The 16081-nt window shown below is 42.1% G+C and overlaps 1 protein-coding gene across 1 annotated transcript; it reads right to left on the reverse strand.

The window, feature by feature from the left end:
- Nucleotides 1–49: 49 nt before the first annotated feature.
- Nucleotides 50–13420, reverse strand: phyhiplb (phytanoyl-CoA 2-hydroxylase interacting protein-like b). The gene is made up of 5 exons (XM_083923362.1): nucleotides 13266–13420; nucleotides 4864–5060; nucleotides 3487–3661; nucleotides 2398–2515; nucleotides 50–1190 (listed from the first exon to the last, which is right to left on the reverse strand). The coding sequence occupies exons 1-5, from the start codon at nucleotides 13369–13371 to the stop codon at nucleotides 647–649; spliced, it is 1140 nt and encodes a 379-aa protein (XP_083779488.1). The 5' UTR covers nucleotides 13372–13420; the 3' UTR covers nucleotides 50–646.
- Between the last annotated feature and the right edge of the window lie 2661 nt (nucleotides 13421–16081).

Consider the following 16081-nt stretch of genomic DNA (forward strand, 5'->3'; position numbering starts at 1 on the left):
CCAGTCTGTGCCACTAGTTGGAGATTAAAAAAAAAGAAAAACAAAGTCTGAATTTCACTACTGTGGAATGAGAAGAAAACATTTAACAAATGGTCAGTAACTGGAAACAACAAAATGCTTGTCCACACAGACAGTGGACACTCGACCATCAGCATATCAATAATAGCAAGGCAAAGGTCATAAAAATATTGGACAAGTGTTAAACCTAATCAACAGGAAACTGAATGGGAGCAGCCCATTTTTTTTTAGTACAGTTAAAGGGTTTAGTTAGAACGCCAGTGTTGACTAGCAGGATGGATGAATCTGTGTTGTTACTGTCCCAGGTTAACATGTCTCAGTTGGTGGTCCCTTATGTGGTATATCTTTAGGTTTGTTTTTCAACAATTAGGGTAACCCTTTTCAGATGAGGATACAACTGTGTAGGTGTCAATGTGTACATCCCTCTTTTTATCCTCTACTCGTCTTTGGGAATGATGGTCTCTTCAGAGTACAGAGCGGTGTCAGAGATATGTTGGTGTGCATGTCTGGGAGCCTACTTAATCTGCTTCTTCATGCATGTGTCGGTCTGCTTCATCAGTACATGTGGACTTCCTGTGTGAGTTTAGAGGTCATCTCTAGTCCTTCCCTCCCTCTCCTACATTCTGCCTTAGCGTCCCACACTGATGTTGCAGGTCTTACAGCTGGGGTCCTTCTTGGCATTTACTGTGGACATGCTCATCAGCTGGTGCCCACTGATCTCGGCCACACTGCCCAGTGCCAGGTCTACGGGCTCCGTGTAGATCACCTCCAATATGACATCCTGGGCATGGTGAAACACTAGACCTCCATCACCCCCTTCATCCTGCTTGCAGGTAAGGAAACGGTTGTTGGTGATGTCTAGCAAAGGAAGCCTCTGCTTACAGAACTCATCGCCTGTGGAGCCCTTTGGTGCCAGGACCAGAATAACGTAGTGGTAGGCTGTATACATGCAGTAGAAGTCTCCAAAGTACAAGTTGGTGTCGGGGTTGAAGAGCGTGTCGGCCCGAACCTCAAAGCGGTGGCGGCCATAAGGGGAGTCCTGCGGAGGCTTGCCTGTGTTGAACTCTGTGTTGCAGCTGAAGAAAACTCCCTCCAGCTTGCCACTGATGGGTGAGCCGTGGCTGCCACTGTTGTCTTTTACTGACTGCAGCATCCGGTTCTCCTGTGCCTCCCTGGAGTTAAGAAAAAGAGATTGTAATCGGCTGTGAAAAAAAAGGCAGACAATCTGCTTATTGTTCTGATCTACAATTTTTGTGTTCTCCCTCAGCCAAGTTATTTTGGAAATGCCAGAAGGCAGTGGCATCATTTTATCATGTTTCATTAAAATATCAGTTTTTGAGTGTGACACATGGGGAAAAGCTGATTAAATGTGCAAGCTGCAGCCAGAGTCTCATGATACAATGAAGTGAATGAAATACATATCGTGTTTCCCTATTTCTGGAACTGTAATGACATAAGCTTGGTTCAGTTTGTCTCATTGAAACCTAGTGAGAGGAAATTGCTCCACTGAAAAAGTCAAGCACATTAACAGATGAACATTCAAAGCAATGGCGGATTCTGTGCCAGCTGCATATCTTCCCCACAGAGTAAATCTGTGCTCTGAAGCTCAAATTATAAATTGTAATTACACGGCTGTCACTCCAAAGGTTGTCATTATATCTATAATTGATGCTTTGTTATGGTCATTATAGAATTAGTCAGATCCCACCCCAGGTCACTGGAGCAGAGCAGAGGCCTTATCAAGTGATAATGTCAGTACTGTTACTCCCCACATGATGGAGCACTTTCAGTACACTGGCAGATGCAACTCAGCAAATGGAGAGGTCTATCCAGATGACATCATAAAAGTCTAGTATAGAAGGTCACAAAAATGTCATCGTATAGTGTGTCAAATAAAGTGAAAAAAGTCAGTACAGTCATAAGTCGAAAAAAGTCAAAATATAATATGTCATTGGATATCATGTTTAATTATTTTAGTTTGTTGAAAATAAAGTCAATACAGACATAGTATAGTGTGTCCAAAAAAAGCATAATAAAAAAAGTTATATTATAGTATGTCAAAAAAGGTCTCAATATAATATGTCCAAAAATGCTTTAATCAGGTATAGGACAGCGTATCTAAAACAGCCATAGCACAGTTTGTTGAAACAGGTCAAAAGTCATAGTATAGTGTGTCCCAAAAAAAGCCAAAAAAAAGTCGTAGTACAGTATGTTGAAGAAAGTAAATAAAACCATAATAGAACAGTGTGTTGAAAAAAGTAGTACAGTATGTCATTACATAAAGTCATAATTCTGTCATTTCAAATTAAAAAAAAGATCAAAATGAAACTGTAGACAACACACACTACACACAAGTAAAGAATGAAGGGGGCTGCCTACCTGGCGTGCTCAAAGTACTCTTTATTCTGGTTCCTGTAAAAGACAGAGAAACGCAGCATCCGGCCAGCGATGACCTCTGCCTTTTCCAGCAGCTGGTTCAGATGCACTGTGGAATAATCTGGAAAACACATATGACACACATCAAAGTAAAAAATGAATATGCTGTCATCAGGGGGATCAATTCTTTAATTATAAATACCAAGAATGACAGTGTAGGGTGGAAAAAGAACTGTTCATGTGTACTCGAGGACCCATTCTTAACTCATTCATATTCATAAGTTGAAATGACTCAGCATTAGACACTTTTGCTTGAGCATACCTGGCTTGTACTGTCAATGATATGAGAGGAATGAATGAGGAGCTGCTACTCCTCACCCCTTTCAAGTTTTTTGTACAAGGGTTCATTTTCTAATAAAAAATGCACAAAGTCTGACTATATCTATTTTTTGCATCAGCACATGATCCCCTCTGTTCTGCTTTTTATCATGAACGCCACCATCTTAGTTTATTTATTTAATTAATTTATCCTGAATTTGGTTTTTGTCCTGATTTAAGGACATGGCTCAGGTTTCCTCTATTGTCTAAACCTGACTGTTTATAAATGTTGTAGAAGCAGAAGAAGAAGAAGAAGAAGAAGTAGAAGTAGAAGAAGAAGAAGAAGAAGAAGAAGAAGAAGAATTCATTATTAACCGGATCTATTTGTACTTCTAAGTAAGTCTGAGAAATGGTTTAATAGTGTCCCTTTCCTGACTACCCCCCCCCCCCGATCAATTCTACTATCCAGTATCAATCGCCATCCCCCCCCTCCCCCACTGTAAGCCACTAGTCAGATATGCTGAACTTGGTGACCTCTGCATCAGAAGATATACAGCACAGCAGCCTTGCTTCCTTTAATCCTTCTTCTCTCTCACCCTCCCCCCCTCCATCTCTCCGTCCATCTTTCCCTCCACTCGGTATAAATGAGCCTCCCTTTAATATTCTATTTTCCTCTGTAGTTGAGTTCAAGTACAGGCAAAAATCAAAGGCAGCACTGATGTCACATCTTGAAAAAGCATGCACTCATGGTACTATTAGCTGCATGTTACTCACCAGCAGTGCAGAACTCGATGATCTCGCTCCACTCGGAGATGGCGTAGTCCCCGTCGGTCTGTTTTGATGCTGTCTGGACGGCAACGGTGTACTCTGTGCGTGGGCTCAGGAACCAGTGGCCCCTAACAGTCATGGGCAGGGGCACTGCTTTGGCTACCAGCTTGGTAGGAACATCCTGGAGGGAGGGGAAGGATGGAAAAAAGGAGGTGGATGATGACAGGAAGAAATTAGTCAGAAAGAGATATTCCACTTATGGCTTTCTTTCAGCCACAAGGACATACATACTTCATGTCAGTACCAGATTGCACTATGTACCTATAGCTGCCCTTTTGTTTATATATGTACACTATTCTGGACACTACCCCCACTCCCCAAGCCTCAGTGTGCCTTAGCAGCTCATGGATTGGACTAGGAGCCCCTGCCTAGCAACAGAATCAGCCCATTCATCCAACAGCACTTTTGCTGCACACCCAAATCAAAATATAGTGGCGTTGCCTGCTAGGAGGGGGATAAACACAGAGCCTAGGAAGTGACTACAGGAAGGAAGGAGAGAGATTGATGGAACAAGGGTGTAAGACTGACTGACTGTCCACTGAAAGAGGTGCAGTTGTCCTGCTGCAGGTGATATTACTCTCAGGCAGGAAAGGGCAGAGTGAGCGATAGTAGAGCGATACTAGAGCTCAACGGCTCGCTGCGGAGCCTTTGAACAAAACCACATTGAAATGAGTCTTTTGGCCTCAAGCGTTGAAAGAAAGGTTATCTTGAGGAAAAAACATGGTGGATCTGTATTACGTGTTTTAGCTTCAAATAATTCATTTCAGGGTTTAAACATCAAGGATTATTATACCTCTAGATGTTTATAGCATTGCAATCACTAATATGATATTTCAGAACAGTTACTTCCATGAACTGTAACACTATTTGTATAAGGGGGTGGGGGTGGGGGGGTGGGGGGGGGATGAAAAAAAGAGTAAAATATACCATGTGTAATGTTTCTTTTGTGTCTTCATCAATAAAAAAATATGGTAAAAAAAAGGTTATTTTATTTTAAGTCAATAAAGTACTGTATGGTCTGTTAACCATACTATACAGGTATGTGTAGATAGAAAACAAAATCAATATTGCCATCATTCTCATAATGCTAGAGCTGATGGAGTTGTTTTAGTAATGAGTCATTGATTTATACTGGCTCAATGCCTAGTTGTGCTGTCAAGGTTCATTTCAGTTTTCTCACGAGCTGACTCACATTTTTTACGTATCCATGAAATGCAGCAAAGCCTATTCAGTGAAACTACAATGAGATGCCCTTTGTTGAGTCCTCACTCCAGAGTGTTACCTTTTAAAAGCAGCGTTTGTTTGTGCTGATTCATGCCTTACCTTGTGTTTGAACTTGTTTGAGTTTTTGTTCTCCTTCTTGTTCAGGTCAATGAAGTAGTGTGTGATGCGCTCCTTGCTGCGCGGCTCCATGTCCCAGCAGATCTTGAAGGAGTCGCAGGTGATGTTGCTGATCTTGATGTTCTGAGGAACAGGGAGCTCCTCCATCTCAGAGATGCTGCCGTCCTGGGATTTACTTCCTGTTTGGTAGAAAACAATGAGCAATGTTGATGAAATCAGTGGCAGATGGGACAACAATATACCAAAGCTATTGTAAACGTATTGTTCATATCTACTTTAGGAACACACATCACCCTCTGCTCTGTAAAGGTTATTGAAATCTGACACAATATACTGTAGGTTTTGCATCTATGCTTGTCATAACTTGTGTTATGAGTATTATGAGATATTTATCAGGGATCATAGATCACATTTTTATTATCTGAGAGACTTGAGGCCATATTAATGCAGTAGCATGCACATTTGAATATTGTATCTAGGCCCAGCTTTTTTCAGCCCTCAGAAATATAATTTGTGTCTCTTCTTTGTCTTACCGCCTATAAACCTTCCGTACTACTGCAGTATCTCAGCAATTATTCCACACAGCACTAACAGTAGTACTACACCATATCAGACATGAAGAGTTGCTTACTACCATATATGTTGCCATGGAAACACACCAGCCCCTCAACACACACACATGCGCACACCACATGCACTTTCCAGAACATACGTGGCATTAAATATTTCAAACACTGCTGGTTTAATCTCCTTTCCTCTCAGAAGAGACAGATCCATTTATAATCAGAAGAAAGATAAAAAATAAACCTCAGCTACCACACTGCAGGTAATACATTTAAAATGTCATAGAACTTTCATTATTCATTTAAGTTGGATAATTATTTTTTTTCTAGCCTATTTGGCCTGAGCAGAAGACAGAAGAAATCACCCGTCAGAACAGAAGACACATTGTTTTCCAATGAGATAAATCTTATTTCTCTGAGCTGCATAGATATGCATTAGTTAGATCCCTGTATTGTAAGTAACATTACATGTAGAAGAGGCGTATGACAGAGTGCACACTGAGGCTAGTGAAAATGTCAAAACAGGGTTGAATGAGTGCTTTGTAGAATTAGGATGAATATAGACTTTGCGTCACACTCAGCGACGCCCACTTGGCATGGCAACAATGTGTTTTCTGTGCATGCACTGGGGGTCTAAACACGAGAGTGGGTATACTACAAGAATTTTGGAGTAATGCACAACAACATGCCCAGACTCTATAGAGGAGTAAACAATGGCAGAGGCAGTGGAGCATGGAACATCCATCTCTGCTCATCAGCTGAGAGAGGGCGGCATAAAAGAGTTAACACAAATGTGGACTCTCCTGTCTCGCCTCCACACAACGCTCGAACAGCGGAGCATTTGTGGATTGATTCAATTTCAGGAGATAATTCTACACCACTGTGCATCTTAAAAGCAAACTAATCTCGAAATATTATGGAAGCTTGGCTTAAAATGTCTTAAAATTACATCCATACAGAGACAAATGTATGTACGTTTTTTTACCACCAGAACAGACCAGACCCCTGCTTACTTTTGTCCTAATCCCTAGTGCATCAACAAAACTAGCTGATTACAAAAAATAATCACCTCTACCTTAAAAAAAGGCCTTCTTTTGTTATGTAGGGGATTCCTGAGTTTGTAAAAATGTAAATAGGTCAGCAGTTACATCCTCAGCCTAACTGCACAATGCTTGGCTACCAGACTACACCTACACCTCTCCACTTTGATTTGTGAAAACATCTCCTCCTGCTGCTGGTCCGCATTTAAAGCCCATCTTAATATACTTAAACCCCACTGAGCAGATAAGTTTGGCTCAGACTGAGAGGGTCAAGGCGGACATGACGGAGCAGACCTCTGTCAGAAAATGCAGCAGCATGTCACTGACCAGACACTGATGTCAACACTGTAACGCAACCCTTGAGACTCTCTGTTACTGGCCTTGAAACAAAAACAAGGAAAAGACAAAGCTTTTTTCTTTTACAAATGTTCACAATGCTGGTGGGGGGGGGGGGGCAGCTGACAGAAGGGAGGGAATCAGAAAAAAGTCGCAATTACAAATCCTATGCTACTTCAGCACCCGGACAGCGCCATGGATTTATTATTACACAGTGGGGTTACTGATATTTCAGAGCCGTGGTCGGGGCCATAGATTCTAATTTGCACAAACCTCAGTCAGATAATGGATCAATGAGTCAGTCAGATTCCACTAACACCTTCAACTCTCAACATGCCCCCCCCGCCCCTCATATCGCCTACTGACTATAAATATCATAAAACCTAAGCTTTCAGGTCGCTCAGTCTATCCCAAATTCTGACAACGACATCAGTATATGAAAGAGTATAAACACTGACTGAAAAACAAACACAAAAGATGATGAACCTGCTAGCTCAGTTGCTACGTTATGCCTGAAGCAGAGTAACGTCCTTGTCCTTAAAATGTGATGTCAAAACTAATGTTTCCCTTTAAAACTCCAGTGCTTCTGTTTACTCTAGTGCTGTACTTATTAACCTGCAAATGGATCCATTAGACGGACACAGCGGAGTTTTACAAATGCAGTCAGATATTGCTTACATAATACTCTTAAGGCTTTAGGCAGTCAAGCTAAAAGTTATGTTATCAGGGAAAACAAGCTCTGAGGGCTTGACGGTAACTGAGCAAAAATCAAAGGAAATGCTCATGACAGAAACCTACAGCCATCACTGTTCTCTGTTCCGTTTCAAAAAGGCAAACAATAACATAAATGTCATTAAGCTATTATCCTATCAGTACGTCAACATACTAACAAATTAATAAACAGTTCACTTCAACTTCGCGACTCTGTATATGAATATGAATACACTTATGAAAATAATATGTACAGGCAGATTTGACTGCAGATACATACAGTGCTTTGCTATGAATCTTCTGGGACTGAAAGCACAGGATGAAATATGGAGGAGCAAAGCCAAGCAGGATGAAAGTCAGACGGTAAGGGAGAGAGAGTCAAACATTTTACATTCTCAGACGGGAGGCCTAAACCTTCAGTCTGATTTAAATGTATATGCTAGCTTACCTTGGCTCTCACTGCTTGCACCAGGTATGCTATTTTAGCCAATATTGATTTTGCTGAGTCATAATGTTACCATGGAAGCAATTATACCAATTATGACCTTACCCTATTTTATTGATGGCACTCATCATGATTAAAGCAAAATGAGTGTCGGTTTTTGAGACTTTACTAAGGAGTTTAGGAGCACAGATTATTCATGCTGTGCACACGTGTACAGGGGGTTCAAGCTGCCATAAGAGCACTGTAAATGCTTGGGCATAAATAGCTGCCCTATAGCAAAAATAATTACATTTTAAAAGATGGAAAGTCGACTCTGACGACCTCTCAAATTGGCTTTATAGAGTATTGGCCTTTTACTCAGGGTGCAGTCAAATACCACAGTGTGGAATAGCAATAGAGGCTGAAGGATCAATAAAAATTGTGTTAACATGCATACGTAGGGCCATCCTAATGGCTCTCTGTGGTATGATTTGTTCCAGTCACACCTGGCTTGATACTGTGAGTAAGTAAGTGATTTGATTTCCATTAACTCCACCTGCATAATATAAATATACTCTCTCTGCGGTAGTCTCTGATAAAAAGTGCCTATGGTGGTTCATTTGAAGGTCCACGCTTCAAGATTTTAAAACTTTCAGTCAAGGTTAATGTTGATCACCGACTGTTTCTGACGGCACAAGTGGGAACTCACTTCAGACAGACGAGCCTCCTACTTTTTAAGCTGCAGTGTTAGGTCTAAAATTGAACTGACATGAGCAGTGTGGCACACTCACTAGACATCGATGTTTACAGGCCTTTCAAAATCACGCCTTTGTTTCTCTCAATGTATGGGCTAGACTGAGACAGAGAGCACAAACATCAGGCTTACACAGTCTGTGGTCCACCTTTGCCACATCAACACCCCAACCCCCCACCCCCCCACCCCCAACAGCAAAGAAAAAACTGCTAAAGACACATTAATAAAACAACCTTTAGAGATAAATTCATGGTGGACTACATATTCTTACAAATTAATTAAAAAACGAATTAAATTCAAATTCAATTAATTAAAGACCTTCAGGGAGGACAGATGTGTTTTTAAACCTGCCCCAAATCAGAATGAGTCATCATTTCTCATGTACATTGAATGTGATTTGTGAATTTTGTGGTACAAGTCTTGAACAGAATCTTGTGTAGAGGGATTTTATAACAGCCAACAGGCACTGAAAAAAAAGAAATATTAGCAAGAATATTTGAAGTGGATTCTGAGGTCAGATTGCTCTGCAAGTAATCCCAAAGAATGTTCAGAGCGTATTTAAAAAGTTAAGTCAATTACAAGAGAAAATATAATAGCACTGATCTGTGACTGCATAATATGTACCTGGTGCTCTTGCCAGCACAGTCATGGTACACAACTGCTCACACTGAACATTGGCCAAACTAAAATGCCAGCTTACTCAGGCGATGCTGTACACCATCAGGCCGGCCTGCTGTTGTGTTGGAACATACTGCATGAGCTCTACACAAGTTATCACAGGAGTTACCATTCTATATATGGCTAGTACCCAGCCATGCTAGCAGCTCTGTGAGACTGTACTTGGAAACAATGGTGCTAACCTGCTCACAGTAACAATGTTAACATGCTGCTGGTGATTATCATGTTCACCATCTTAGTTTTAGTCTAAGGTTGTTGATATTGTAATTCATTTTGCAGATATTTGGTCATAAACCAAAGTGTTGGTAAAATCTAAATATATATATATATATCATGATAGAGCTAGATGAAAAGCGGAGGGATGATCAGAGCTCTTACAATCCACCCTGAGGGAAACTTCTAAACCAAATTTCATAGCAATTCATCCAATTGTAGTCAAGACATTTCACAAACCCCCCAAATCAGTAGACTTCATCCCCTGAGGAGCATGGATATATATACAATATTTCATTGCAATACACTCAATAGTTGTTGAGATATTTCAGTCTGGATCAAAGTGGTTGACCGACCAACATTGCCATCCAGCAGTAAGGCTAATACAAATATTTTAATAATGTCTAAAATGCGGCACGCAATAATTTCTCCCATTTCCTGTTTAATCCTACAAACCTTCCCCGTAGTGTACCGAAAAGTAAAGCCTTTTGTTCAAGTGTTGTGGCACTGCATTTAAGGAAACAATGCCCCTGTTGGCTAGTAATTGGCAGGCTTGATACTGAGGGAGCTTTCCTTCAAGTTGCTGTTGAAGATAAGGTAATTTTGGCAGATGGTGTCCTATCTTTACTGTCCATCCATCCATCTATCTATCTATTATCACTGCTGGAGGGTGTCACGTCTAAAGCAGCAGTATTTTGGGGCAGGGAGATTTCTGACAGTGCTGACACAGTACTTGGTTGTATAAATGGCAGCCATCGATCATGACATCTTAATTATGTCAGCATCTGACGCGCACAGGCCTTGCAAGGCATGTAGTGTGTCATTACCCCCTGTAAGTACACATTAACTGTGGATATAAAATCAAAATGGCGGTCCCAGTCATTCTTGCAGAGGTTGGTGGCAAATTTGTATCCAGTAAAACATCACAGAGGCGCATCTATGCATCCCTGGACCTCTGCACACCAGCAGCAACTGTTAATTTCCCCCTACTCATCACTCTTAGCAAAACATTCCTAAGTCCACACTTATTCAAGTCACAACCCTGTTGCTAAAGTGAACCATTAAGGCTGAAACAACCCCTTAAACACAGGGCACACAGATACTTGTATCCCAATCATTTTTTGTGCATGTAAATGCTCAAACAGTCCTCAGTGTGTATGAGAGAGAGAGCTGCATGCATATCCATTTGCTAGGTCAGCATAGGCACATAAGCCTCTCATGCTGACGATTAAATATTAATGGACTTGCAAGATATTTAGAAAGCTATATGGAACTGAAATGAATACTGTCCTTGGGAAAAAAGGTACATATTGACCAGATTATAAAACAGTCTATTTCCAAGCAGTCATCTATAAAGAGTGTGGCAGGGGAAGTGTAAACTAGACAGTGTGTCTGGAGGTCAACTGAAATGAGAAACAGCTACATAAAAATTCAGGGGTTGGTCAAAATAACATGAACACAATAATCCAAAACTACAAAGCATTCTCAAAAGAATTTAACATTTCAAGTCCCACTTGCGTTGCATTTTATTATGGTGTACAGTTACAGTATGTTCTAGTGCCCACTATGTGTCTGTTAAAGACAGAATCTTAGCAATCAGACTGAATAGAGCAGATCATCTGCATAGCAGGGTGTGTATCCTACACAAGAATTGTTTGCCATCCCTAAAGGGAGTGTATAGACATTTGAAACACCAGGGGCTGAATGACATTACTGTGAGCAGCATTGGAATAAATTACAATGTAACACGTTTGTATATATTTCTTCTTTTCCTCTTGAAGTTCTGAATAACTCATAAGATTTGTTGCTTTTTGAGGGTCTGAAAAGTGAGAAAGTCAACAGTGACAACACTCTATGTGAGCGTGTGTGTCAGGTGCATGTTTGTGAGGGGGTGGGGGTATTTATGTGTGTTAAAATAATATTTGCCAGTCAAAAAAGACACATAGCTAAAGAAAAAAAGACACGTGGCTAAAGAAAAAAAACATGTGGCAAAAGAAAAAAGACATGTGGCTAACAGCCAGGCCCTAAACGCACAGCAATTAGTGAATCTGTGCATATCTAATAGGCAATATGGGCAGATTATAATACCATTGGCTTGCATTGGGTAGTGACTATGAGTGTTTAAAGTACACCGTCTACAGTACACGAAGTATCTGAACTTACAATTCTGAAATCTACTTTGCTATACAACAACCAGCAATTGTCCTGCAGAAATGTGCACAGAAGCTGGTCAAAGTAACTGTGTTGCTCCATAAACAGAGTATATGTGGGTGTCTCAAGGAGACAGAGACAATATTTACACCAGGTAATCCATTTGGTAAATAAGAAAGTAGCTGCTGTGTTGCAAAGAACAGTAAACCTGCAGCATAGGAAACACACAGCTGTCAAATGATCCATTTGATAAGTCCAGCCCCAGCCTATATATACCATTATTAAAATTACAGCTTTAGAATCAGGCCAACAAAGCACTAAGAGGATATAAACTGCATTCTGCTGTATTACATTATGAGGAGCCATTGTGGCAGATGAGAAATTGAGGTGGTGTGGTACAAAGGCTGCACTGTGATCAGATGCTGGGGGTCTCTTTGGGGGCCTCAATGAAGATCATTGACCCCACCCGTGCAATAGTGGTCCAATACAAATGCAGAATTTAAAAGATCTGGGAAGGTTTAAACAAACAAACAAACAATTAAATCCATTCAGCTGTGAAAAGGTGTGGTCTCATTCCATTGCTATAATCTACAATCTTAATTAAAGAGATCTCTGTGACCTTGCCTCAGATGTGGAATCATTTGTGTGTGTAATTGCACTGATGGGTGTGTATGACTGCACTGCCTGTGCACATGCACGTGGATGCAGCCATGTTTGAGCCTCTCATTCTCTCCTGATGATGACTTGCTTTTTTTCCTCACCACCCCATGAATTCGCATCAGGGATCTACGTAGAAAAAACTGCTCATCCGTTTTGACCATTATGAAACTAGCTTATTCATTCTAATCTATGATCAAGTGTATACCAACTCTTTGGGGAAGGGTATATATATGTATATTCAGAAAACTTTTGAATCCGGACAAGTCAACCACAGACAACCCAGCAAGAATACTGGTGGATGACTTAATGAATTATACATGTAAACGCAGGGGGGGGAGTTTTTCTTAAGTTGACGACAGGATATAAGATTCAAAACGTATTTTTTAATCATAAAAATGACAGGATTCCGTGCACTATGTGTAAATAAATTGATTATGGCAACTCCCTAACAAAGAGACAGTGGTTATCGGTGGGGTGGCTGCCGGTCTCTGTCCATGTCTGTGGTACTGAAATCAAGACGCATGATTTTAACATTGATTCCTGGTCTGTGCATCTTCAGTTTGTAGATTTCTTTCGAGCAGAATCCCCTCTCGTATGAATGAACACAACCTTGCTGCCAATGTGAAGACGCTCAGCTATTCCACACACGCACACGCGCACCATCCCTCCATCCAAGGAACCGGTGGAGCGACCGGCCCCTATTCCCTTCAAACACACAATACGGGTACAGCATGCAGCTAAAACCAATGAAAAAACAGGCTGCATGGGTTGCAGCGGCTCTGAAATTAACAATAGGGCCCAGTGCACCGACAATGATGCGCAACCTCCCCAAAAGCAGACAAACCTCCCCTTACCATCTCGCTCGCATAACTGTATGGCGTCCAAGCTCAGGTCCTTGATCATCCCCTCGCAGGGACTTAATGGACTGGTGATGTTGTGCGCCAAACCTGGTACCTCCATCTCTGCAGAAGAGCCTGGATAAAGCTACTGGTGAATTTGCTGTCGCTCGTTAAATATCGTCCACGGGACTTGCACAACAGCAGCCTTTTGTCCACGCTCGACAAGGAAGGAGACTAGAAAGAGAAAGAGAGACCGGTTTCCAGTCAGTCCCCTGCTCGTTCCGTCGCTCACAGCTCCTCTCCGTCTCCTGGGTGGTGCGGCTAGTGGCGCGTCAGCGGAATCGTCACGGGCGCGAACAGCTCAAGCCGCCAGTTCGGGTTTGGGAGGTGAAGCATAGCAGCTGATGCCAAAAAAAAAAAAAAAAATTGGTTTAAATGTATGAAGCTCAAAGATATCAGCGTGTGCGTTTATCTCAACGCATACGCCCCGCGTTTATGCCGCGCTTCTTTGCCTTCAGAGCCACAAGTGTGTTTGTGTGCACTGTGTTACTCCGCCACGGGACAGATGAACATGAATAGCACAGAGGATTAGTGCAGAGACGTTCCGCAAATACAGGGGCTCCTTATGTAACCAGATTATCCCGGTATTTCCCCTCCGGTTTTGGGCTCAATCGAAACCGTCCACACACTCCCGTTCTTTCCTATTTCACGTTCAGCGTCATCCCAACAAGGGTCTCTCACATGTCCATATTAGGTGTGGTGTGGCTCGCTCTGGCTGGAGCGCAGGTGCAAATGGACTACACAATAATGAGCTGGGGGACTCTGACATATTGCGCGACATAATGAATGAACTCCATCGCTGCTTTTCCATCGTATACGACCCCTCTTGCATTGTAATGATACATAATAAATTGCAAGACCCTGTCAGTTCATAGCCAGAAAACCATGCTTCATGCTTGGCTGTGTGTGTGTGTGTGTGTGTGTGTGGGTGTGTGTGTGTGTGTGCGTGGTGTGTGTGTGTGTGCGCGCGCGCTCGCTCGCTCGCGTGCGTGTGTGTGTGTGTAGTTATCTCCACTACGCTCTTTATCAGTGGCTCCCAGAACAGGATTGTCAAGGCATAAAAGGTCAAGTGCATGCAAATTGTGGCTAAACACAAACTGAAGGCTGCAGGCACCTCTTATAACACCACTGGTCGTACTGAACTCATTTGAGTTATATTCATTCTTATATCCCGCAGTATCGTTTCCTCTCCATTCTCTATAGGAGCATCAGAGTCAGGCAACGTCACTTTCTATTTGTTTTTGTCTCTCTCAGTGTTACACAAGAAGCCTTGAGGAGGCTAAGTGTTTATCTATTCAGCAGGCAATGAATTCTACAGCTGCACCAATGGGAGCCCTGAGTCATGATGTTCAAAACTGCTGCACTGTAGGCTACTTTGGGATTATAGGAGGGAAGCCACCCTTACTCATCTCTGTGAGGCACACTGACACAGCACAATCATCACCGTTGCAGGTGGAACAGAGAGTGAATACTACACAGTAACGAAGATACCAGTTTCTCATTTTGTGTTGTTCATGTTGAACATGTTCATTTTTAGATACGGAAATGCATGCACATTGGAGGATTTAAAAAATGGGGTTATGGCAGGGCAGGAGAATTAAAATCCTGGTAAGCTCATAATCACTATGGCATTCAGATTCAGTGGGAAAGATACTAGACGCACCGCTGAAGTGCTTGCATTTATTCAACACTCACATTTCATAAGGGCAACGCTGCATCTGGCTCGAATTTCCTGCCTGAGAAATACAACTCATTATAAGTGAAGGTCAGCATGCAGATCACTCCCTGCAAACACAGAGCCATCTGTGTCTGAGGAGAAGATGCTACTAGATTCAGTATCAGCTGATGAAAATTATGTTTAGAATTTCAAACCAGTAATTGGTGTAGGAAAGATCTAGCATCAATATGTTAACTATATACATGCTTTACAGACTGCCCCCCTGCTGTCTAAGAAGGCTTGGTTACTAAAGAGCTTTCCACTGATATCCACAGATTAACACAACGTCTGTTTGAATGACTGTATCATTGCATAAACCAGTGAGTGAGCTCATTAAAAGTCTATGGGCAGTCATGAAAATCATAAACAAAAAGAACTAGAGCTCAGCTAATGGTACACCAAATTAAAAAAGCTCATTGTTATGTACGGCATCATCTATTTCTCTTTGTCGCCCTCTCTCCCTTCCCCTCCCCATTTCCCCCGCTCTGCCAGCTGCGCTTATCTGGTACAGGAGAGGAGGAGGTGGAGGACGAGGCTGACTGATTCTGGAGGGTTCCTTTTCATCCATCCATCCATCCATCCATCCATCCATCCTCCTTGCCATCCCTCTCTCCACCCACCCATATCCCCTCCAGCGAGAGTCATAATGCGTTAGCGTCAGGGTTTCTAGTAGGGCTGCAAGAGGACGGAGGGGAGTGTGACACTGTGTCCAATGTAACACACACCCAGCCAAGTTCATCCCCTCCCCCCCGTCTCCAGGTCTACCCACATCCTTACTCCTTTTCTCTTCACCTCTATAACCTTTTTTTCCATTCCCTACTCATTTCCACTTCCACCACCTTATCTGCTTTGCTTTCTGTCACTTTTCCTACATTCCCTTTGCTGCAAATATCAATCACATAAAGCGCATATTACTCAGTGTGCATCCGTGCGTGTGTGAGTGTACACTATATGTCATAGTGTGCCCTGTATTTGGCAGTCCACTCTGATTTGCTCACTCTGCTGCGCTTAGAGCTCAGAAACCATGGGCACACAGTGACAGATGGGAAAATAG

Source organism: Echiichthys vipera, assembly GCF_963691815.1.
Source record: "Echiichthys vipera genome assembly, chromosome: 11".
Lineage (NCBI taxonomy): Eukaryota > Metazoa > Chordata > Actinopteri > Perciformes > Trachinidae > Echiichthys > Echiichthys vipera.

What these genes read in the sequence shown, in the direction of transcription:
- phyhiplb (XM_083923362.1), bottom strand. Translation starts at nt 13,371, where the DNA reads ATGGAGGTACCAGGTTTGGCGCACAACATCACCAGTCCATTAAGTCCC. An exon ending in ACAGTTATGCGAGCGAGATG is followed by an intron (nt 5,061 to 13,265) that starts GTAAGGGGAGGT and finishes TCTACCAAACAG; the next exon opens with GAAGTAAATCCCAGGACGGC. An exon ending in CAAACAAGTTCAAACACAAG is followed by an intron (nt 3,662 to 4,863) that starts GTAAGGCATGAA and finishes CCCTCCCTCCAG; the next exon opens with GATGTTCCTACCAAGCTGGT.